At 45.2% G+C, this 23,172-nt stretch overlaps 1 protein-coding gene across 4 annotated transcripts in view; it reads left to right on the top strand.

Annotated features, from left to right (window-relative positions):
* LOC126284624 (paired box protein Pax-5) overlaps positions 1-23,172 on the top strand; it is a 229,279-nt gene that overhangs the window by 70,714 nt on the left and 135,393 nt on the right. For all 4 annotated transcript variants that reach the window (XM_049983697.1, XM_049983721.1, XM_049983706.1 and 1 more), the window contains exon 2: positions 14,559-14,724. In XM_049983697.1, coding sequence (XP_049839654.1) covers positions 14,559-14,724 — 166 coding nt within the window. The remainder of the gene's footprint in view (positions 1-14,558; positions 14,725-23,172) is intronic.

The following is a 23,172-nucleotide window of genomic DNA, read 5'->3' as shown; positions in this document are numbered from 1 at the left end:
CGCCGTTGAGGAGTGGGACAATCTGGACCAACAGTGCCTTGATGAACTTGTAGAGAGTATGCCAAGACGAATACGGGCATGCACCAATGCAGGAGGACGTGCTACTGGGTATCAGAAGTACCGGTATGTACAGCAATCTGGACCACCACCCCTGAAGGTTCGTTGTATGGTGGTACAACATCCATTTTGTGGTTTTCACGAACAATAAAAAGGGTGGAAATGATTATGTTGATCTCTATTCCAATTTTTCTGGACAGGTTCCTGAACTCTCGAAACCGAGGTGTTGCAAAACTTTTTTTGATGTGTGTACTTTACTTGCTTCAAGACATTGTCAATACAAGGTCGAGAATCTTTCTCAAGTAAGCGATCACTCAACACTGGAGTGACTGTTGTAGAGGTATTACCTATCAAATGAGAGCAGAATTCAGCCATCGCCTCGAACCGTCACAATTCGACTTAAGCTACAGGAATTAGGCATTCGAATGCTGGTGACAGTTTCTAAACTCCTGATTCCTGATTGATAATAATGAAATACAACTTGTACTTTCGTTTCATTCAGACATCGTCGCCTAGTCCTTTTCTTAAAGTAATATAGCATTTCTGGCCACGGGCAGTATAGAACAGAACATGAACTCGCTATTCACTCATTCTCGCATGCGGAGCAGTAATAATGTGGCGACCTGCGCGGGTCTCAACTTGCTGAGGGGAAATTCAGGAACAGGGAGACGAGCACAATGGAGCACATTTCACCCGCCGTGGAATTTTCCCTTTTCTTTTTTGGCGCGCAGCCTTCCGACTGCCCGTTTCTTGCTGCCGCTTGCCAGCGTCGGATACCGACGCCCGCAGGCCGCGCGGCGCACAACAAAGCGACCTCGGGGAGGCACGCACCTGCTGCGTGGGCGTGGCGCCGTAATGAGGGGCGTCGCGTCGCAGCCCATGAAGCGGCGCAATGGCGCGCGCCGGACCACACGCCTCGCGACGCGCCTAATGGCGGCGCGCCACAGAGGGCCACTGTGCGGCCGCGCGCTTTCATGTCGCCGCCGCGCTCGCTTATTTCCGACTGCCCAACTATGCGGCGCGAGCCCGGCCCGGTGTCGGCAGCTGCCTGCTGCCTGGGGAGCCGAGAGGAGGGCGCTGGGCGCCTTGTCTGCGCTCAACGCACCGCTGTAGTTTCGCGGCAGTGCTCATGTACTAACCGGAAATGCTAAAAATGAAACGAAGAGATGCTACGGACGAAAGGGGTACTAGATGCAGTAAATCAGAGCTCCGCATCTGCTTTCTAATATAGTTGCCAACATTTCGGCGGTTGGCGGCCAATTACACACTTGCTACAGTTTTCGGGTGCAGTCTGAAACACGTATAGGGAAACGGATGCATGATAGGAAAAGATGGATACTGTTGAACCAGTGGAAGGACTCAATAGTGTTGGAAAAATGAAAAAAAAGTAAATGATGAGAATGTTTGATGTTGTTGTTTTGGACAGGTACGGTAGAACAGACACCACGCGGAATCCGCAGCTGTGTTATATTGTGAAAATTGAAGGAGGAGAGGGGTAGAAAGGAATGGAAAGGGAAGTAACTAACGCTATTAGCTGCATCAGGACCTACGTGGAATCAGCGGCGACGAGTGAAAAATGTTTGCCGGACTGGGACTCGAACGCAGAACCACCTACTTACTAGGCAGCTTACTAGCCATCAACCACTGACAGTGTTTATCGCAAATGCGCGGACTGTCTCGGCACACCAGCCACCCATCCACAGTCCTCGTCCATGTCTTCCACGTTCGCTAATTTTGGCAGGAGGTAGAATGTAATTGTGCATCCGCACTGAAGGAGGAGAGGCGGATTCTTTCCTGAAAGAACAGGCACCACGCATTCATTTAACTGATACAGCTCGATGGGCAATGAATCCGCCACCTTCAGTGCTCATGCAGAGTTAGGTTCGACCTTCTGCCCGAATCCAGCACTGAGGACATGGAGGGGAGTGTGGATAGGTGGCTCTAGAAGGGGGTCTGGGTCGGCGGGAGGAGGGGGGGTAGGGGAGTAACACTGTGCACTGTGTCCGGATGGCGCAGTAGTTAACGCGAGACCTGTAGTAATATGACAACTTCATAAGAAATTTCAAAGATTAAGTATTTTTGAAGAAGACCTCCTTTAATCCTGAAGAAAATTTTAAATACAGTTGAACAAAACGGCCAATGCCGCAGTGAAAACAACCTGTAACTAAAAGTTCAACACAACGGTGTGACCGGAAATCTCTGCAAGAAAAAGTAAAACATGAATTTCCATTTTACACACAAAAAGGAATAATAATGTTGTCACAAATGCGTGTGTGTGTGTTATTTCTGCCTCATATCGGTACGAGAGATTTTTAAGTGAGTGCGCAGCAGCACTGTGGCTCTAACTGATGAGGAAGGGCGCCATCGTTTTTAAGGAGTTTCAATTTTTGACCCTGTCTTTGAACAGAATACATCACTCATAACTGCTGCAGCGGTGCTTTGTGATATCCTTTCACCAGGAATTTCAAAACGATCCCGGAACCCCTCTTTTATGCGTATATTCTGTATACGCGTTCACCGACAAAGCAGACATGGTGTATCACCGAGCGAGGTGGCGCAGTGGGTAGACATTGGACTCGCATTCGGGAGGACGATGGTTCAATCCCGCGTCCGGCCATCCTGATTTAGGTTTTCCGTGATTTCCCTAAATCGCTCCAGGCAAATGCCGGGATGGTTCCTTTCAAAGGGCACGGCCGACTTCCTTCCCCGTCCTTCCCAAAACCGATGAGACCGATGACCTCGCTGTCCGGTCTCCTTCCCCAAAAACAACGCAACCCAACATGGTGTATCCCCGCCTTACACCCTTTTAATCCGAGTACTTTTCTCCTTGTCTTCCATTCTTCATCTTCCCTATAGCGTATAGATGTTCTAAGGATTTCAATCATCTAGCACCACATTGAGCAGTCCAACGCGTTTCCTTTCTCAACAGTTCCTATGGATGCGTTTCAGACACAGGTACATTCGACCAGTTTCTTACACTCATCTGTGCACGTAACCCTCACTGATGCTATTCTGTATTGACGTGCAACCCAAGGGCAGTGGAACCCGTGCACACTGCGGCCTTGCCGAGACGCGACGGCAGGGATCAGCTGGTGCCGTGTGGTGTGGCGTGTCTAGGGCACCGCAGCCGCAGCGCCAGCGGCGGTCCCCTCTTGCATAATGTGCGGCGCGTGCAGTTGACACAGGCTGCCGGGGTAACGGCCTGCCCTCCTGCGACCTCCGGCAGCCGCCCCGGCAGACTCCGCGCCGGTTCTCTACTCCCACGGCCGCCGCGCGAATCGATCCGCCGTGTGAATGGAGCGCCATTGACTGCCGCCACAGGAATGCCGCCCCCGCCTGCTCCTCCCCCCTCCCCTCCTCCTCTTCTTCTTCTTCTTCTTGCGGTCGGCCACGACCACCGCAAAAACACCTGCCGGCTACCGCGCCGCGAAAGCCGGCCAGGAAACGCAGGCCCTGTGCTCTCGCCGGCACGGAGCGGACGTCGACTGCGGACTGTACCGTCAGTGAGCCGGTGGACTGTCCGCGTCATCTCTGGTGGAGAGCTCGCGGCTGAGGTGGCAACGCCGCTCGTCGACACGGCTCACTACGTAAAGGTCAGACCCGGCCGCGCGCGGGGGAACGCCAGAGCAGAGCAACACTCGTGACGTCGGCACCCCCCCCCCCCTCCCACCCCTCACCCTGGTCCACCACATTTCCACTTCCACGCTTGCCGAACGCCTCCCTAACCTCTTTTGCTGCTTCTTTCGCCTATTTTCTAGCTTGTGGTCTACTAGATTAGTGTAGCTGCCTCTAGGCAGGGTACCTGGGCTCGATTCTCGGTCCGATCGGAGATTTTCTCCACTGGGGACTGACTGCGTGCGTTCGCCTCATCTTCTTCCGACGCGCAACTCGAAGTGAGACTTGCCTCTGGTGTTCGAACAATACCAGACGGGGTTTTTCGGTCAATAAAGCCTGAAACCTCCCCTTAGAAAATTTTTATATATGACAGTGCTGGAAAACCTCTGCGTTATTTGATTTTCAAACAGCTGAGCAAAACTGAACGTACTCAGACATTTCGCTCTTTACCTATTCTGATCAACACTAAACTGACACACAATATTTTTAGCGCATCGCAATCTGACTTTCAATAATCCGTACAAAAGAATGGTCCTGACTAACAATAACCTATACCTTTCATGAATCACTTACCTCACAAAAATCTTCGTTACTCGAACTACTGCAACGTAGCGAGCGCCAATACTGACAGCTAAATAAAAGATTCTAACTACTGAAGGCACTAACTACTGATAGGCATAGTTAGCAAATGAAAGATTTTGATAGAGAACAAACAATGTATTTACCTTAATAGTGCTCAAAAGGCATAATATATATCAGTTCATGACACCCAGTCTTACAAATTTACTGTCTCTGATGGACGCACGTCCAGATCATCCGCTCTCAAAACTCTGCCATCTCTCTCCCCACATCCCCCACTGCTGGTGGCTCACCTCCAACTGCGCAACGCTGCGCGCTGTTAACAGCCAATTGCTCAACACTACAATAGCAAATTCCAACAGTGCGAATCAATCACAGACTGCACACAGCACAGTCAGTGATTTTCATATAGAGTGCTACATGGCCTCACCAACATAAAAACCTAAACAGCCTACTTACAAGCCGTACCATCATTTCAATTTTTTTCTGGTGTCTTCTGCCTATCTTCTGTTACATCGTCGTCTGTCTCTGATGCCCTCTCTTGGAATTCATCTATTCGCACGCTCACTTCCATTTACTTTGACTACTGCCACAGTTAAGTCTCCGCCTCCAGTTTGCCCCTAATGCATTTCGCTTTCTTCTTGTCTCTTCTAGCAGCTCTTTCAGTAGCCCTCAGTTTTGAATGATTTTCGCATTAAAAATTCGTGTCGCATTGTCGTAAGACAACATTTGTTTTACTCAGTTATTAGAAGCTTTCCGTTTGAGGGTCATCACGAGCTTACTTTAGAAAACTATATTTCGTTTACCGAGAGCACTCAGCTCAATTCGCTCGCCATACACCCTGTCGTTCTAAATACAAAAACTCACCAACTCCTTGTAATGCGTCATTTTTAACCTGCACTATTTTCTTTTCGTTGCGTTGTTCACGTATTATTTTATAACTGATTTGCAGTCCCGCTTTCACATTAGAATCCTTTCAGAACACTAAAAACGACTGTGAAACAAAACTGATGTTTCGACCGTCTTTGGAGTGGTCCTCTTCAGGGCGACAAAGCTGCCTTTCGTACGACCTTCTCTCCATCGACATCTTGACTTTGGAGTGCCCAGTGTTGTGCCAGTATGGTGACATCGGTCGTCGAGTGACGATTTCAGTAGGACAACATACAGGAGAGACCTTCACCAGACTTGACAGTCCACAGATACTCGAAACGTGTTTTTGCTTTTAGTGTTATCAAATGACGCGCCGCAGTACGCGAAGTCGGATATCCAGTGGGAGCGGATTGTGACGGAGTGCGAGTTGCGCCCCTCGGCCCCGGCCCCAGCCCCGGCCACATTACCATACGGCGGGTCGCTTTCAGAGGGCTGGCTGGCCCTTTCTTGTCGCCCGCCCCCTGCGCCGGCACTCGCTCGCGAGCGGACGGAAAATGATCATCACTTTATCATTCCCTACCCTACCCTGGCCTCGCCTACCCCTCGGCGCTGCGCCCCCCTGAATTTTTTCTCCATTCATTAACCGCGCCGAGTGCAGTCGTTTTATGGTAGCTGTGCTGTTACACCGTTAAAGCACTGCCCTCAGCCCGCGGAGGAGAGGATAAGCGCCCAGGCTACAGACCTCAGCAGCCAGAATCTGTCGCAGATGTTTATTTCGCTCGGGGTGCGATCTAACAGCTACCAGCAAGCGCAGCAGGGCTCCCGGGGGCAGTTAATCTCTGAGCGCTGGGGGAGAGGGGGAGATTCTGGGGGATGGGGCGTCAAAAGATGCCGTATGTAAAGGACCGGCCGAGTGGCACATTCAGGTTTCTTGTATACGTGTGTGTCCCAACAAGAAATAAATAAACGGGTGAAGATGTTCATGCAATCAAGTTGATGCAATCAAATGCCCAACTCAAAACAGAAATGCAGTTACGGTGGCGATGTAGAGAATCATGCTGAATAACGTAATGGCACAGCGCTAGTATTACGCACGAATAGCGTGTGATTAAATACGACTCTACGACGATGAACATAGGAGTGGATGCTTAACAAACAGAAAGGAACAGAGGACATGGGATGTGTAGCTAAAGCTGTGTGTCTTTTATTTTTTCCTAATGTGACTTAATTGGGAACATGTTTCTAATCCAGCTGTATTGCACCCATTTACCGCTTACGACAGGGAAATTAAATGAACCACCCGACACCTATCGTAAAACTGCGCAGGAGCTGCTTACGAATTCACCCCTGTAAGAAAATCAGGAAAGTTGTAAATCTCGTTAACGGAGGAAAGCGACCTGGTGATCGCGCTTCTCTGAAAACAATGCCGGAGTTTCTCAGGACTTGGAGAAAAAAAGTAAAAGAAAGTAGATAGTGTCTTTCAGTCGTTTTGGATTGGCTGAGTTTCTTACATGTTAGCACACGTTTAGTGAAGGGAATCTGTAAATGTCGGCAAAATTTAAATGATTCCTTATTTTCTGATGTGCAAGGCGCTATATACTAGAGCAAGATTTCCTCTAACCGTGGCATCATATATCAGACACGACCGTAGGACCTCTCGCAACAATATGAGATGAAAAAAATAACTTAATATTGCAGTGCAGGAGGGAAATGCCATCTGTGCTGATTTTGAAAGTTTCTGGAAACCCTCTGTTCTTATGTACAATGAAAGTGTTGTTCAGTAATGTTGTTTTTCACTTTGTCAGCTCTACTTTGCTGCGGATAAACGCAAGGAAAAGGAACCCGGTGGTACCCAGTTACAACATTTGTGGCGAACATTTGGAGCACGTCACATCGTATAAATGTTTAGGGGTAACACTAATGAATTACATGAATTGGAACAATAACGTAAAATGTTTTAGATTTATTGGAAGAGTTCTTCGAAAGTGCATTGCAGAGGTAAAGAAATGGCACACAAGAGCGAATCGTGACCGATTATAGCAGCATCCTTGAGACGTTACCAGACAGTCACGACAACGAACGAACTCAGAGACGTGCCACTAGGATCATAATTAATGGTGTAGTCCATACGGAAGTAAAATGTGATTCTTACAAAGAAGAAACCCATAATTTTACTCAGGACGGTCTCACAATGAAAGTTCTCTGCAAAATACCACACGCAAGTGTAAGAGACGTGTTTAGGTGACTGAATGGGGTATGTTCGAAAGATAGATGGCATTACAAAATTTTGAAAAACACAGCCGTCTGTCGCGAACACTGTAGCAGTGGACACACGGCAGCCATTAGTGGCTTGCACCTCTGTTGCATTTTATTTTAGTTCTGACTATCTGACGCTGTCAGGTGTGACCGCAGCTTTCGTATTTTTTGGCACGTTATGCTGTAACATTTAGTTTTAATTTTGTCCGAAGAAGGTGTCCCTTATGACACCAAAACCTAGGTTACAAATTATTTGTGTTCGCGACTGAGGGTTGTGTTTTTCAAAATTTTGGATCACTATTCCCTTCGATCAGTGCGCTGATGGAATAGGACATAAAATCACCAATATTGGTACGAAGTAGTCACGTCACTGCGATAAGAACGTCCATGCGATAGCTTTGTGTCAAGGGGGAGGGGGGGGGGGGGGCATCGGTCGTTGTGACTGAGCGCTCTAGGCGCTTCAGTCCGTCACCGCACTGCTGCTATAGTCGCAGGTTCGAATCCTGCCTCGGGCATGAATGTGTGTGATGTCCTTAGGTTAGTTAGGTTTAAGTAGTTCTAAGTCTAGGGGACTGATGACCTCAGATGTTAAGTCTCATAATCGTTTAGAGCCATTTGAACCATTTTGAAGGGGGTGGAGGGGGGGGGGGGAGGGGGTAGAGCTAGACCTGGGACTATGGAAAATTTTTAAGATTTCGGGAGACGAGTGGCGACTTGTAAGTTGCCATAAAAATGTTCCAGTTCCGACTCGGTTAAAAACCTGCGTAATACCGTCTTTTAAATCATTTTCTTCAAAGAAAAAGACCTGGTTACACAATTTTCTGTTTCTTTCTCAGAGAGCTAGGGGGCAGGGGTCGGCTCCCCCCCCCCCCCCCCCTTATCGTTGGGTATGGACGCCCTTGCACTGCGTAGCATATTTGTAGATGATTATCACTTAGGAATCATCAAGGAAATTGAAAAGGCTCAGATGACCTGTGATTCGTGTCAAAGAGATGGGTTTGAGTGATGTTCAGCAAATTCGAATGGGAGACTCTGTAACAGGGGCATTTCATCACGCATCTCGTAATGGGCTAGTTTCTAAAATCCTAGAACCTTTCTTCAGAGGCCAGTGAACCAGTTTCGCGGAGATGCAAAGCCGCAGACTACTTGAAATGTTGGTTGTATCTTCGCCGTGCGCGCGACCCCTCTGCGCGGAAGCGGCGGCCCCCGCGGATCCACTTGCTCCCAGTCGCAGTATTCGAGACGAGGGCTGGGCGGAGTGCCACGGGCGAGACACGGAGCGCGGCGGGGCGCATATTTCAGCCGAGCCGAGCCGAGCCGCACCACATAATGGCCGCTCTTTTCCCCCGAGATGGAGACGGCGCTCTCTGAGAGCAGCGGTGATTAGCATGCAAAAAATGCGCGCCGCTGGAGCCGGAGCCAGAGGTGGCCGCCGGCTAGAGGCGGGCGCAATTTTTAATTCCGTTTCTGGAGCAGACTCGCTCTCCTCCGAGGCACCTGCCACGCGGCAGCCGTCTGCAGGCCCGGGCGACCTCTCAGCTCAGCCGAGGCGCGCGTGCCCGTCTTCTGCAGAGGAAGCGGCGTCTCACTGCCGGTGTTCACATCTTAACACATCGAGCGCCTTCTTCATTATTTCCAAATACGACCTTGTGAAGAAAGATGGCTCCACTAGTTTAGTGATAAACTGTTCGTAGTGCAGTGGAACATTGTAATTTTTGCTCCTATCTATGTAATTATGCAGTTCTCAATTCGTTCGAGCCATCAATCATTCATAACAGGAAACACAGTCATAGCTCAGTCACTCAAAATGATTCAGAAATTTTACTTGTTAGAATGAAATCAGGCGATGATTCTTCTTCTCTGCAGGCTCGTGCTTTGCGGCAGTTTGCTAATCTGTACAAATAAAATGCCTTGTGTTTTTGGCATCGTTGTATAATCAGTCGGGAATCGTCATATGAAGCGGGATATTTGACTTTGATGAAGTTTAGCCTTCCGAAGAAGTAATGGAGCTCTTGGATTATTAAATGCAGGTTCGTATCCAGTCTTTCAGAAGTTCCCTTCTGATTAACAAATACGCAATATATCGATGAATATCATTAATTTTCAACTGTCAAATAATGTAAATTGTTACAGAACTTTTGTATGAAGGATCCCTTTTAATCGTACAATTTCGTATCGGTTATCTTTTGTCATAAATCTCAATATTTGGATTACAATTCTTCAAAAAATGCTCAGGCTAATCGGCACGAAGACAATCTCGGAAGCTTTTTTTTAACAACCACCAGAGAGAATACTACTAAGAATAATTATGCGCTCATGGCATAGCTATTGTATGAAACTACTTTGCGCATGGATTCTGCGAGTATGAAGATAGAAAATTAGTAAACGTCATTCAAGGGTAGAATTGTATCAGAATAATTCATCGAATATAAAGAGATATTGCAAGGTGAACGAGTATCAACACGCTGTAGCTATAATGGTCAAAACAAATCGACCACAAATGTCAAACGGTTACGTTCATGCCAACGTATTTATGTCAAACGGCTAAGCTTATTTGAGGGTTTAGATTATGGCATCAAGCGATTCTCTATCAAAGAAAATGATAATAAAACGACCACTGTGTTTATATTTCATTATTCACGTCGTAGTATATGATTAGTCCATTACCTCGAATTTTTGAAGACTCGACGATAATTTATGTGATGGCAGCTGGTGGTCAGTGAAAACTATTTATTCGGGCAGCAGCCTACATTCTTTAAATTTTTTTACAAGCACAGGGCAACACCTACATAAAAAGTGTTGTACTTTTCCGCTGCCTCTCGCGAAGATCGTTGAAGTTCACATTGCAGATGCGTGGGCCCTTCTGGCTGGAGCCATAACGAGCCTAGTCGTTAGCCGGAGAGCTTCATCCGCGTGCCCTTAATGCCTTAAGCCGGCCTGCAGACAGTAATTGCTGCGCTCAGCGCCAGTAACCGCAGCACGAGAGCGTATTCCTCTAGACTAGACCATCTCTATAAACATCGAACTGCAACAAGTGGTGGAGCCATGTGGAGGATGTCCATGACGGCCAAGAACGCGTTCCACTTTTATTCGTACGACTTCAGAACCCTCGCGTCACTTTACCTGCACCTCATTGCTAAACGATCCTGTTTCCCCAGCAGCAAGATCAAGTACTGCTCGTCTCCGGACCAGGCTGCTCATCTGAACTGTTGGCCTCCTCCAGCTGTAGTGTGGTGGCAGCAGCTCGTAATCTGGTGTCCCGAAAATACTGGTTCTCTTTCAGATTCGTTCCTCGGACTAGCCTGACACTTCGTCTGAGAATGTGTGGAGGGAGATAAACTATGATAAGCCGCTGCTGCTCTTTTATACTTCGGCGAAAATCGACATCTTTCCCAAGTGTGCGCGCAAGGATTACCTTATTCACGTTATAAAATTATCGTTCTTTATTATATCTCCGTCTTCGTATTCTTCCTTGCCGTAGAAACAAAATAAAATCTCAGTTAAGAGAACACCATTTCTTAAGTTCACATGGTTGTCCGTTGAAGTGTGCTATTACGTTTAGTGTTATGGTGTCCTGTCAAGAATGGAAACGCTGTTGCGAAGCTGATAAGGACTAGCGACTTGGTCTTTACGCTGATCGAGACCTCAATTAACCCGTCACTTACGGGGAACGTGCTTCTGAGTGACAACACTGTAGTGTGTGAAGATGGCGCGTTTGTACACAAACTGGGTTGTACGATAGAGGAAACAAAAACTGAATGAGGACTGGCCATTCCTCTAAATATGTAAGTGTTGTCTCGTACTGCAGAAACGCGTCATATTATTAAAATATTTCAGTTTTTTTTTTTTTTGGTATTTTCAGGCGTGTTGGGTATTAATACTTGTATGACTTGGCGGTCTAGTGATAAGGCGCAAGACCCGAGGGCGTAAGATCGTGAGCACGAATCCTGGTCGGACTTTGGAATTTTTCTGTCCACTTTTAAGCTGGTTTCCACCTTTCGGTGATGTGAGGTGGTGCCAAGAACGACAGGTGGTGGGGGTTCTACGTGAAACTGTAGGTCCCTTTTCCCCGGGGTTGGTTAAGGCGTGGAAGTCACCGAAGTGGCGTCCAATTGAAAGAACTTGCAAAGAGCCAGCAGAACATCCCTCTTGAGGGACGTATAGCCAGTGGTGCCATGCAAATTTACGTTTACTTTCAAAAGCGGACTATTTTGTTCCACACTTAATATTGGCTATAAGGAAGATATTGTTGGTTGTCAGAGTATATATAGGGTGACCCAATAGTCTGTTAACATTTGAAAATTCAGTACTTTACGGAATAATGGAGAGGGGTAAAAATTGACATACGTGCTTGACATGGCATGGGGTTTATTGAAACCAACGAATTGTGCTTCATCTGGTACGAAAATAAAAATTAGCATAGCAGCTGATTTTTAACAAAAAATATGTTTTTTATTTGTAAAGGGCCCTCTTGATCCATAAATTCTACAATTTACAATTACCAGTTTCGGCCACATTCATATTTGTTACAAATAGACACCATATCTAGGTGCGTAGTAAGTGTCGGTGATGGTCTGGAGCCGGCCGGAGTGGCCGAGCGGTTCTAGGCGCTACAGTCTGGAACCGCGCGACCGCTACAGTCGCAGGTGCGAATCCTGCCTCGGGCTTGGATGTGTGTGAGGTCCTTAGGTTAGTTAGCTTTAAGTAGTTCTAAGTTCTAGGGAACTGATGACCTCAGAAGTTAAGTCCCATAGTGCTCAGAGCCATTTGAACCAATTTTTTGATGGTCTGGAAGCGCCCAGTATATGTACAAACAACTGAGGCAAGTAGAGGGCACTAATGCCATGGTACATGGCTAACCAGTACCGTAAATTCAGTACCTAAAATTTAGTTGTCATTGTCATTAATTAAAATTACTTCATGCGGCAAAGTGAGTGTCTTACAAGAAAATATCATCGGACGCATAACATTTGGAAATACTGCTTCGCCTAATTGACAGAAGTTGGTTACAACACTTTTTATGGCGATCAGATCGTAAAGCTGCTTTAGCAGATTCTCCACTCTCAACTAAAGCTTTGCTACCAGTACTGCCTCCTTCTCTCACTACAGCTGATTCTGTACAAAATTCTCATGCGGCATCACTGACGTGCTGCTGTCCAGTGCCATCTGTAGTTCGGTTTTTTCCGTCGTTTTTGGTTTCATTAAAACCCCACGTCATTTCAGGCATGTGTGTCAAGTTTTGCCTTTACTTACCTTATTCTATGAATTAATGCATTTTCAAGTGTTAACGAACTTTTGGGTCACCCTGTACAACGAATGAGTAGCGTGAACATAAAGTTGTAAAAGTATCTACGCAGATTTTAGCAAAGAAATACTTTGCTTGGGTTGAATGCCATGCCAAGCATAGTTAGCAATTCTGTACTGGGTGGCCCGGAAGTGGCGATAGTGAGCCATGGGTGGCGGCTGACAAGAGGAGACTCACGTCGTTCACTGACCTCTCGTAGCTCCTTCAGCTTCCTGAGCGCAACAACTCTCTTGCATCGTTCGATTTATGTTAATTGCACATTAAAGATCATGAACAACTCACATGTTGAGATGAAGCTAAACCGAAACTCTTTGGAGTCAGGAGAAAAATTGTTCAGAATAATGAAATACGGCCAAGCTAGCGACTTACAAAATATTATCATTAGTTAAATTATGTAATAAGGAATGTACTCGTACTATCAGCTGTAGCATTAAGGATGCACGGTATTCTGTTCCATTCCATGTAACCGAACCATTATATTACGTGAAACATAATTACATTAAATTAAGTAAAGGAAAGAGCCGCTAGTGCTCCCCGAGTTTTGCTTAACACTCTTAAGGAGGCGGAAACCTCCACTCCACTCCTTGTCTCACTTTCAAGTTCGAGCTTGCGGGTCTAACATCGACATGCTGCCCGGAGTATTACAGATATTGTTCTGCACCTTCTTTCATGGATGCTGACCATATGGTTTTTCTTTGCTAGACGGTTTGCAGAAGTGATAGTCGTGGACACACGTCAAATTACAGTCTTCACCTGTCACCTCATTCGATATCTTCACTGCTCGTCAAGAGAGAACGGAGTCGTTTGTAAACACCAGTAGTTTCCCACGCACCACATGAAACAAACTGGAGGCTCGTCTAATTTGTGCTGCTTTTGCAGTGCTAATTTATTCTCCTCTTCTGCTAGCTCCTTCAATACGAGGAAGTAACGACCGTCTGAATTCAGTAAATTGAATAAGGATTTTTATAATGAAAAACACGTCGCTTCGATATATTGAAGTTTATTTTATTTCTGCACAGAAGTCTTTTCCGTTATTTGAGCATTTGTCGTATGTATTGTGGTAGACTCTTTTATGTGTTTGTCTATTTTTTGTTTGTCTGTTGTCGATGTATTATGCTCACAGTAAAAAGTCGTAACAACGTGATAAAGTTGTCTCTGATAGTGCTGTTAAAAGAATTACTGTTTGTCGCGCGTATGAATAGTCTTGGGAGAGACGGCTAGGATATTTTTTGCAGCTATTCATACATGAGATTGCAGGTTTGAGTGTTGTTGTCCACGTCTCTTCCCGTCTCTTGCCACTTAACTTTCTCACAGTCGATTCAGTACATTACATATTTATTATACTACAGTAGCCACAGGCCCTACTATTCCGTGTCGCCAGTCCATTAAGGGAGCTGTTCACAGATTCTTAGCCCCGGGATCGCTCCCATAATGGTTCCCGGCCAGACAGTGATTGAGCTTCGTGAAAGGGCCTCTTGTACCTTGTCGGTTACTTTTAACATCTTCTGTGATTGGTGGCGAATGTCCAATTAGAGTTTCTTCATCTACATTTGTTCTTCGTCTGTTGAATTTTTTTCAGAAATTTCTATTGCTAGACTATTCTGTCGTGCATTACTGTGTCACCGTACACTTCCTGTAGTTGGCCGCAAATTTATGCTCGTGTCAGTTTCCGAGCACTCAAAAATAGAATGACACCTCTATAACGTCGCAGTCGACAGGACACAGTTCGTTTGAGACAGTCACGTAATTCGTTTCGCCTGACAGTCAACACAACGCTGAGATGTCCACCTCGGACAGGAGCCTGCTAGCTGTGTCGTATTACTCGCCGGCCTGCCCGCCGACAGCCGGAGTGACGCCGTGTGTGGTGTGTCCGCAGGCCACGGCGGGGTGAACCAGCTGGGCGGCGTCTTCGTGAACGGGCGGCCGCTGCCCGACGTCGTGCGCCAGCGCATCGTCGAACTGGCCCACAACGGCGTGCGGCCGTGCGACATCTCGCGGCAGCTGCGCGTCTCCCACGGCTGCGTCTCCAAGATACTCTCCAGGTAAGCCGAGCCCGCCTCTGCTCCCGCACCACCTCCCGCCCGTTTCTGTCTAGTGTCGTCATCTCTTGCAGCCCAGCAAATCAGTCCCCTCCTTAGTGTCTCCATCGCACGCTAATAACCTTCAGTGTTTGGATAGTTTTCGCGTTTAAAGTGCATGTACCACTGCCGAAAATTAAAACAGTTTCACCAAAAATACTCCAGGGTGGATTTATTTACCATAAGCATGTTGCACAACAGATGTGGACGTCCTACAAATAAAAATTAACAATCTTCTGTTTACTTCTTCTGCCCTCAGACCATTGTTGTCTTCAGCTGCTCTAAATAAAAGCATTCAGTAACTGGTTACAAGGCTTACTGTTATTTTCTTCAGTTTCATTTTCGGTGTGTTGAAGATACCTTATTTAGGTCGTATTATAACTGATTTTCACAAACATTGGTTCTGTCAAGATCCTGTTACAGTTCACTTGCACTATATGCAAACAATACAATGCCTTCAGCAAAACGTAGGTGTTTCAAGTATGTCTCATTACCTTGTATCCCTTCTCCTCCTCCTCTTCCTCTTCCTTCTTCCCAGTTCTATGGTTACATAAGCCGCTCGAAGTTTTCACAGAAGCCACGTTTGAGAACTTCAGAACAACCAAAATCTGCCATTTTAGATAATAATTTTATTTTCGGTACCAGTGTGGCAAGCGAAAATCTAAAATAACAGCTCTTACTCAAAGTAAACCATAAAATCTTTTATGCAAGTACAATGTGCTATTTTAGAAATTGTGTGTCTGATGCTGATCATGCACCAGTATTGGTCCCATAAATAAAATAGTTATCTAAAGCAGCAAATTGTGGCTTTTTTAAAGATGTCGTTCATTAATTTTATCAATACAGGGAGCAAAATTTGAAAAAAAAAAATGAAAAATATCCTAAACCAACTTTAATGCATGCAGAAAATCTTTTTCTTGTGGAATTCTGCGCTATTTCAAAACCTCCAGGTTTCCTTTTTTTTTTTTTTTGCATTTGTTGGTGACAGTTTTCTGTACGCTCATGAAATTTTTCGGTGTTAGGAACGAAATCTGGATAAACATTCCTTATTCGCTTGAAATTGCTATGTGTATAAGACGCAGTTGAATTCAAAGGAGCTGATGGCTCATGTCAGCCTGAAGGTGCTGTATGAGCGATGTATTCTTTGGAACTCCTCCATCTACGACTGATTACATTTAACTATATGTAAGAATGGGCCATAAACGTCCATTGCTTGTGTATAAGAGTGAAGCTAGAGCGGGGGAAAGTTGCTATAGTGGAGTAGAGCACATGGGAAAGGATAAGACCCAATACGGGTAGCAAAAACAAAGTGGCTACATTTCGCTAAACGAGAAGAGGAATCTTGAGATAAAACTTAAGGCTACGAAACAGTGAACGTTACTGTTGTTTGATGTTTCGTATCCAACACCGGGAGGCATTTTGGAAGCACCCCCAGATTTATGGAGCTGCATAGAAGGTACCACAATTAGTCATGTGATGTTGACTGCGTGATATGTCTGGCTTGCGCCATCGTCATTGATTAAAAGTAATCGATCATCATTCTGTTGGCGCAAATTCGACATCCGTATCTTATCTAACTTAACATTTTTTCGTTCTCTGTTAAAATTATTGTGGTGTTTGTGAATCTGTACGTCCTCGGTACATATGCACACGTGATAATGCTATAAACGCTCGTCTCATTCAATTTTGTTTCGTGGTTTCAGTCTGGAAAAAGTGCTCTTCTACGGCCGATTTGTCATAAGGTAGGTTAGCCCGAATCTGCAGAGATAAACGGCGGCAGGCGGCGTTAAACTGCGGTGACAAAAGTCATGGGATACCTCGTGATACCGCATGGGACCTCGTTTTGCCCGCCGTAGTGCAGCAACTCGATGTGGCGTCGACTTAACAGGCTGCTGGAAGTCTTCTGCGGTCTCTCTAGCCGTCCATAATTGCGAAATGTTCCCGATGCAGGATTTTGTACACGAACTCACCTCTCGAATATGTCCCATGGGGGTTCGATGTGATTCATGTTTGGCCACCTGGATGGCCAGATCATTCGCTCGAATCGTCCAGAATGTTCTTCAAACCAATAGATAACAACTGTGGCCCAGCGACGCGGCGCATTGTCGTCCATAAAAAATGAAGTCCATGAGTGGTTGCAAATGGTCTCCAGGTGGGCGAATATAATCATTTCCAGTCAATGATTGGTTCAATGTCAGGACAGGACGCAGACCATTCCATGTAAACGCAGCCCACAGCATTATGAAACCAACACCGTATTGCACAGTACCTTGTTGACAACTTGGGTCCTTGGCTTTGTGCGGTCTGCGCTACACTCGAACCCTACCGTCAGCTCTTAGTAGCTGAAGTCGGGACTCGTCTGATCAGGCCACGGATTTTCAGTCGTCTGGGGTCCAACTGATACGGTCACACGCGCAGGAGAGCCACTGCAGGCGCACTCTCGTCGGTCTCACGTTGCCATAGCCCATTAACGCCAAATTTTGCGGCACTTTCATAACGGATGCGTTAGTCGTACACTGATTTCTGCGGTTACTTCGCGCAGTGCTGCTTGTCTGTTAGCACCGAGAACTCTACGCAAACGCCACTGCTCTCGGTCGTTAAGTGAAGGCCGTCGGCCACTGCGTTGCCCGTGGTGAGAAGTAATGTCGGAAATTTGGTATTCTCGGCACACTCTTGACACTGTGGATCTCGGAGTATTGAATTCCCTAACGATTTGCGAAATTGAACGTTCCATGCGCCTAACTCCAACTACCATTCCGCGTTGAAAGTGTGTTAATTCACTTCATGTGGTCATAATCGCACCGGAAATCTTTTCACATGAATCACGTGAGTACAAATGACAGGTTCGCCAATGCACTGCGTACGTGATAATACCGCCCTCTGAATGTCTGCATTTCGCTATTCCACGATTTTTGTCACCACAGTGTGCTGCAATTTACAGAAGAGGAATGTTGATATTAGGAAAGAAGTGGGAGTTGTAGGTACAACTGCGGATATCTGACCCCTCGCTGGTGTGCACACGTGAGAGCTAAAGTGTGTCGGCACGTAGACGGCGGCTGCGCCTCTGCCTGTTTGTTTTGGCAGGTCGGCCGCGGCTGCCACGATACGCCCAGATGGCCGGCGCAGATGAGTCGGCCTTTGGGTCTGCGCCGCCATTAGGGCGGGAATCTGCGGCGTGAGTTAGCGCGGGCGTCCGCGGCCGGCGGGTTTTCGTGGGCGAGAGGAGGCGTAAAATCCCCTAATTGGGCGCCGCCCACGCCTCCCGCGTGCCGAATCGCGGCACACACAGAGCGCCGTGCAAATTGATAAGGCCGCTCCGCGCCGCGCCAAGCCGAGCCCAGCCGGCCGGGCGGGCGGGTGGGTACCTTCGCGTCCGCTTTAGTGGTGCTGCCCCGCTGCTCCTCCGCTCATCTGTCTGCTCAGCGCGGAGGCGCCTCGCTAACAATGTGTTCTGCCACTTTTACTGAGCAACTTTCAGCCCTACGCGAAAATGCACATTCGTGTAAGCGTAACACTGTTCTGACTGGTTTGATTCGACCCGCCACGAATTTCTCTCCTGTGACCAAACTCTTCGCCTCAGGGCAGCACTTGCAACCTACGTCCTCAGTTATATACTGGACGCTCTTTTGTCTTCCTCTACAGTTTTTAACGTCTGCAGTTCCCTGTAGTACCATGGATGTTACTCCCTGATGTCTTAACAGATGTCTTTTCATCCTGTCCCTTGTTCTTGTCAGTGTTTTCCAAATATTCCTTTCCTCGTCAATTCTGCGAAAAACCTCATTCCTTACTTTGTCAGTCCACCTAATTTTCAACATTTTTCTCTAGTACTACATGTTTCGAGCCTTCTCTTTTCCGGTTTTCCCACAGTCCATACAGTACCGTATTTCAAATGTGCTTTCTCAGAAATTTATTCTTCAAATTAAGGCCTATGTTTGATACAAATAGACTTCTCTTGTCCTGGAAAGCCCTATTTGCCAATGCTAGTCTGCTATTTTTTCTCACCTTGCTCCGTCTTTCATTGGTTATTTTGCTGCCTAGTGAGCAGATTTCCGTAACTTCATCTACTTCGTGATCACCAATTCTGATGTTTAGTTCCTGCCGTTCTCATTTCCGTTACTTTCCGTTATTTTCGCGTTTCTTCGATTTATTCTCAGACCATATTCTGTACTTATTAGATTGTTCATTCCATTCAACAGATCCTGTAATTCTTCCTAAGTTTCACTGAGGATAACAGCTTGATTAGCGAATCTTAACACTGATATCCTTTCATCCTGAATTTTAATTCCATTCTTGAATCTTTCTTTCATTTTTTTCACTGATACTTCTATGTGTAGATTGAACAATAGGGGAGAATGACTACATTCTTGCCTTACACAGTTTTTAATCCGATTACTTCGTTTTTGGTCTTCCACTCTCTATTGTTTCCTCTTGGTTCTTGTGCATACTGTTCATACCCTATAGCTTTCCCCTATTTTTTTCAGAATTTCGAACATCTTGCATCATTTTACACTGTCGAGCACTTTTTACAGGTCTACAGATCCTACGAACGTGTCTTGATTTTTCTTTATTCTTGCTCCCACTATCAGCCGGTACGTCAGAACCGCCTCTTTGGTGCCTTTACCGTTCTTAAAGCCAAACTACATTATAATGGAGAGAAACATAACGTTTATAAATCGAGTCTGATAAGCAGCACTTGGATAAATTACTGTCGGCTGCTGAGAAAAATGCGTGCGGCAGGAGTATTGCGAGTGCTGTAGAGCAGAAACGTACACGCCTTTCCGAAACATCTCTACATTGTAACTGCGACTGAAGATGGAGCGATGCAAATTTACGTTGTCTCACCTCTTCAGTGCACTGACACTTCTACAATACTATTTGTCGAATTCTCCGTTCCTGTGTATATAGTAGACTACTAATGAATCGGTACTGGTACTGTATACTCAAATACGTTCTTTCGTGACGAGAAACGTTTCGGTTTGGTCAGTTAAAACATCGCCAGTGGTAGGGTTTTCTCGTCCGTTTACTGCTTACGATAGAGGTATGATTTCTGTATGCAGGTTTCACTAATTTTTTTTCTCTTCTACCCTAGTACCTATGCAGAAAATAACATAAAACGGGAGACTGTCATCGGTGAATAGCGAAGCACAGCACAGCCCATAAAGAGGTCGGCTGGTGGGTCAGTATTTTTCTGACGGCCAGTAACACAGACCGTGGGCTGCCGCGTGGCGCAAAGAGAGAGAGGAAGGAGGCGGGGAGTGTCAGTGTACGCTCGCTCCCTGTCCTGCCTCACGCATCAGACATTCACCTCGACCGCAGAGTGTAGTCATCAGTTCCCATCTGATGCTCACTTTTACGTTGTGTCCGTGACACAGTGTTACTCGCTCGCGTTTTTTTTATTGCAGTAGACACAGACTGTTAACAAATGTCAGGTTGACTCTTACACAGAAGATTACAGCAACCAGCCACTTTTTACAATGCTATTTATTTATTTTCGTTTCGAACAGATAGGTTCATCTTCAGATGGCTTGTTCACTTTTTACGTTACATTTCGTGTTTTGTTTCCCCACCTGACGAAACTTCCTTGGGGTGGTAATGCCCTACAACCAATACAAGATGTGAGACAGCGTCTTTTTAATTGTAATTGTGCCTCACGACGATTTTAAATGATGTAAACAAATTATTACTATTATTATTAGATGGAAGATGTTTCGGTTACCTTCAATGAAGACTCCAAGCCATTATGCTCCAGTGCAGGTTGCTTATCATCTTGCAGCATCGAAAACTGTATAATGCACTTTTTTGTGTAAGAAACAACGTATATCTTGTACACAGCCACGGTCTCAAAATGTCAGTTTTTGACAAAATATTATAGAACAAATGTCAGGTTTTTCTGGTTTCGAGACCTATGCTGCTGCTTCAGGAAAGCGTAAATATCTATGGAAAATGAAATAACTTTCGTTGTTTCAAATAGTTTTACATCAGACCGAGAGCAAGACACTAAAAAAGAAAAGAAAAAAAGGAAAAAAAGAAAACTTCTACTGATACCTACATGAGGATCGAAAACTATGTTTGAATTCATTCCACCATAACAAAAACTTCACATAAAAATGAAAATGCATACCTGCGCGTGAATCTAGAAATGCTGTAGAATGATCGCATCGAGGTGTGTTGGGCCTACCGCTCCTGTAGTTTTCTACTCGCACTTTCTCAGTGTCTTCAGAAGGCATAATTTCATGGAACCTATCCAATATCTTCTTTTCCTCCATAAACACACATTTTACGGATACTAATGAAGTTCCATAGTTTTGGAAATCTGTATTTGGGAAGTTGCAGTAAGTTAGGGAACGTTGTTGGGTAACGTTCTCAGCAATCGCCGATTGTTTCGACAGGACAACACTACGTCTTGTCATGGCCTTGAATATGACATGGTATTCAAATGTTGCAATAACGGCTGTCCTCCCACAAATTCTTTAAGACACAGAAAGCCCGAATTTCACAACATTCAGGAGCATTTAAAAGAAATAAGAAAACAGTGAAAATTTAGGTATCTCAGTTTAATTAGAAAATTCATTACATTCAGTAAACAAAAAAATATCTTGAGGAGAAGATATTCAGAAGTATGACTCGTACTCATATCCTAAGCACATCACAGACACGACACTCGCTTTACAAATCTGAATTGCAGCTACACTGTTATCAGTAGGAACTGCGCACGTATTGTACTCTGAATAACGAAAGAGGAAATATTGGGGCTAACAGCCGCAGACGCACGGCACACAAAGGGGTTAACCCGAGCAATACCAACGCATTTTTCATCGCACGAATTACCAAGGAAGCGGGGGTGGGGGCATGGGAGTAATTTATGGGCACCCCAAAAAAGTTAAAAAATAATTTGTTATTGATTGTTGACTTATATTAGCAACTTAAATGCTTACTGGTATGTAAATAGCGTCCAGAACATGAAAATATCTTTCGCTACACTCTTAGCAATGTCAGTACATTTTCAATAACGTATGCTATGAAGCTGGGGGAGGCCTACTTCGTTAACACTGTAAAACTTTTTGAAAAGTCAAATTTCGTTTGCTTTTGTTCACTTTTCCTCACAACGTACTTTTTAAAGAGATTTTGTCGTGCAAGTAAGATCCTAAATCTGAAAATACTGAATGACATCGGATGTGGATACTGACATCTACTACTTAGACTTAAATTTTTGGTGTCAGTTAACTGAAAAATTTTAAACATCTGTAGAATCTGGTAGAGGAATTAATTAGAAACAACAAACATTTTCGTTTTTTTTCAAAATTTTAAAATGTAAAGTAACTAACTAGATAAAATAATTTCAAGATATGGGCATAATGTAACCCCCCTTTGGTATCGCGAAGGTTAGGGATCTTCTCCCGCTCTCTGGAACAGCGAGTTTCAAACCCCTGTCGAAATTTGCGCGTTGAGAATTTTCACTCGATTGCATGAGGAGGATCCTGAGGTGTTTCCTTCAATAAGAATGCTGATGATTCCTTCCTGTGTCCTAGGACCAAATGAACTGCTGCTACTCCTAAATGCTTAATGTTTCCACAATCATGAAAATATTGTTTCTTATATTTTCCTCTTACTTAAAAAAGTTTCGGTATTTTTGTGTAATTATTCGTGTTTTTTATATACAAATATGTGATATTGTAAGTAGGCTGTTTAGGTTTTCTTATTGGTAACGCCGCTTAGCGCTCGGTATGAAAAGTCACTGGCTGTGCTGTGCGCAGTGTGTGTTTAGTTTGCATTGTTGTCTGCCATTGTAGTGTTGAGCAGAGGCAGCTGAATGCTTACAGCGCGTAGCGTTGCGCAGTTGAAGGTGAGCCGCCAGCAGTGATGGACGTGGGGAGAGAGATGGCGGAGTTTTGTAATTTGTATGACTGGATGTCATGAACTGCTATATATATTATGACTTCTGATGATATTACGGTAAATACATTGTTTGTTCCCTATTAAAATCTTTCATTTGCTAACTGTGCCTATCAGTAGTTAGTGACTTCCGTAGTTTGAATCTTTTATTTAGCTGGCAGTAGTGGCGCTCGCTGTATTGCAGTAGCTCGAGTAACGAAGATTTTTGTGAGGTAAGTGATTTGTGAAACATATAGGTTAATGTTAGTCAGGGCCATTCTCTTGTAGGGATTATTGAAAGTCAGATTGCGTTGCGCTAAAAACTATTGTGTGTCAGTTTAAGCACAGTCGTGTATAATTGTTCTAAGGGGACGTTTCAATATATGTAAAAGTGTATGCATGCTATGTACGATTATGTGGTCACTGCAGTTCTTTCAATATATCTCTCGCAAAAAGTAAAATAACACGCTGCTGATAAGGAAACGTTCAACCTGAGCGTATACGATTTTATTTTTTTACCATACTGACTTGGAAAACCTA

Source organism: Schistocerca gregaria, chromosome 1 (genome assembly GCF_023897955.1).
Source record: "Schistocerca gregaria isolate iqSchGreg1 chromosome 1, iqSchGreg1.2, whole genome shotgun sequence".
Classification (NCBI taxonomy): Eukaryota; Metazoa; Arthropoda; class Insecta; order Orthoptera; family Acrididae; genus Schistocerca; species Schistocerca gregaria.
This window is presented reverse-complemented; position numbering and strand designations above follow the sequence as displayed.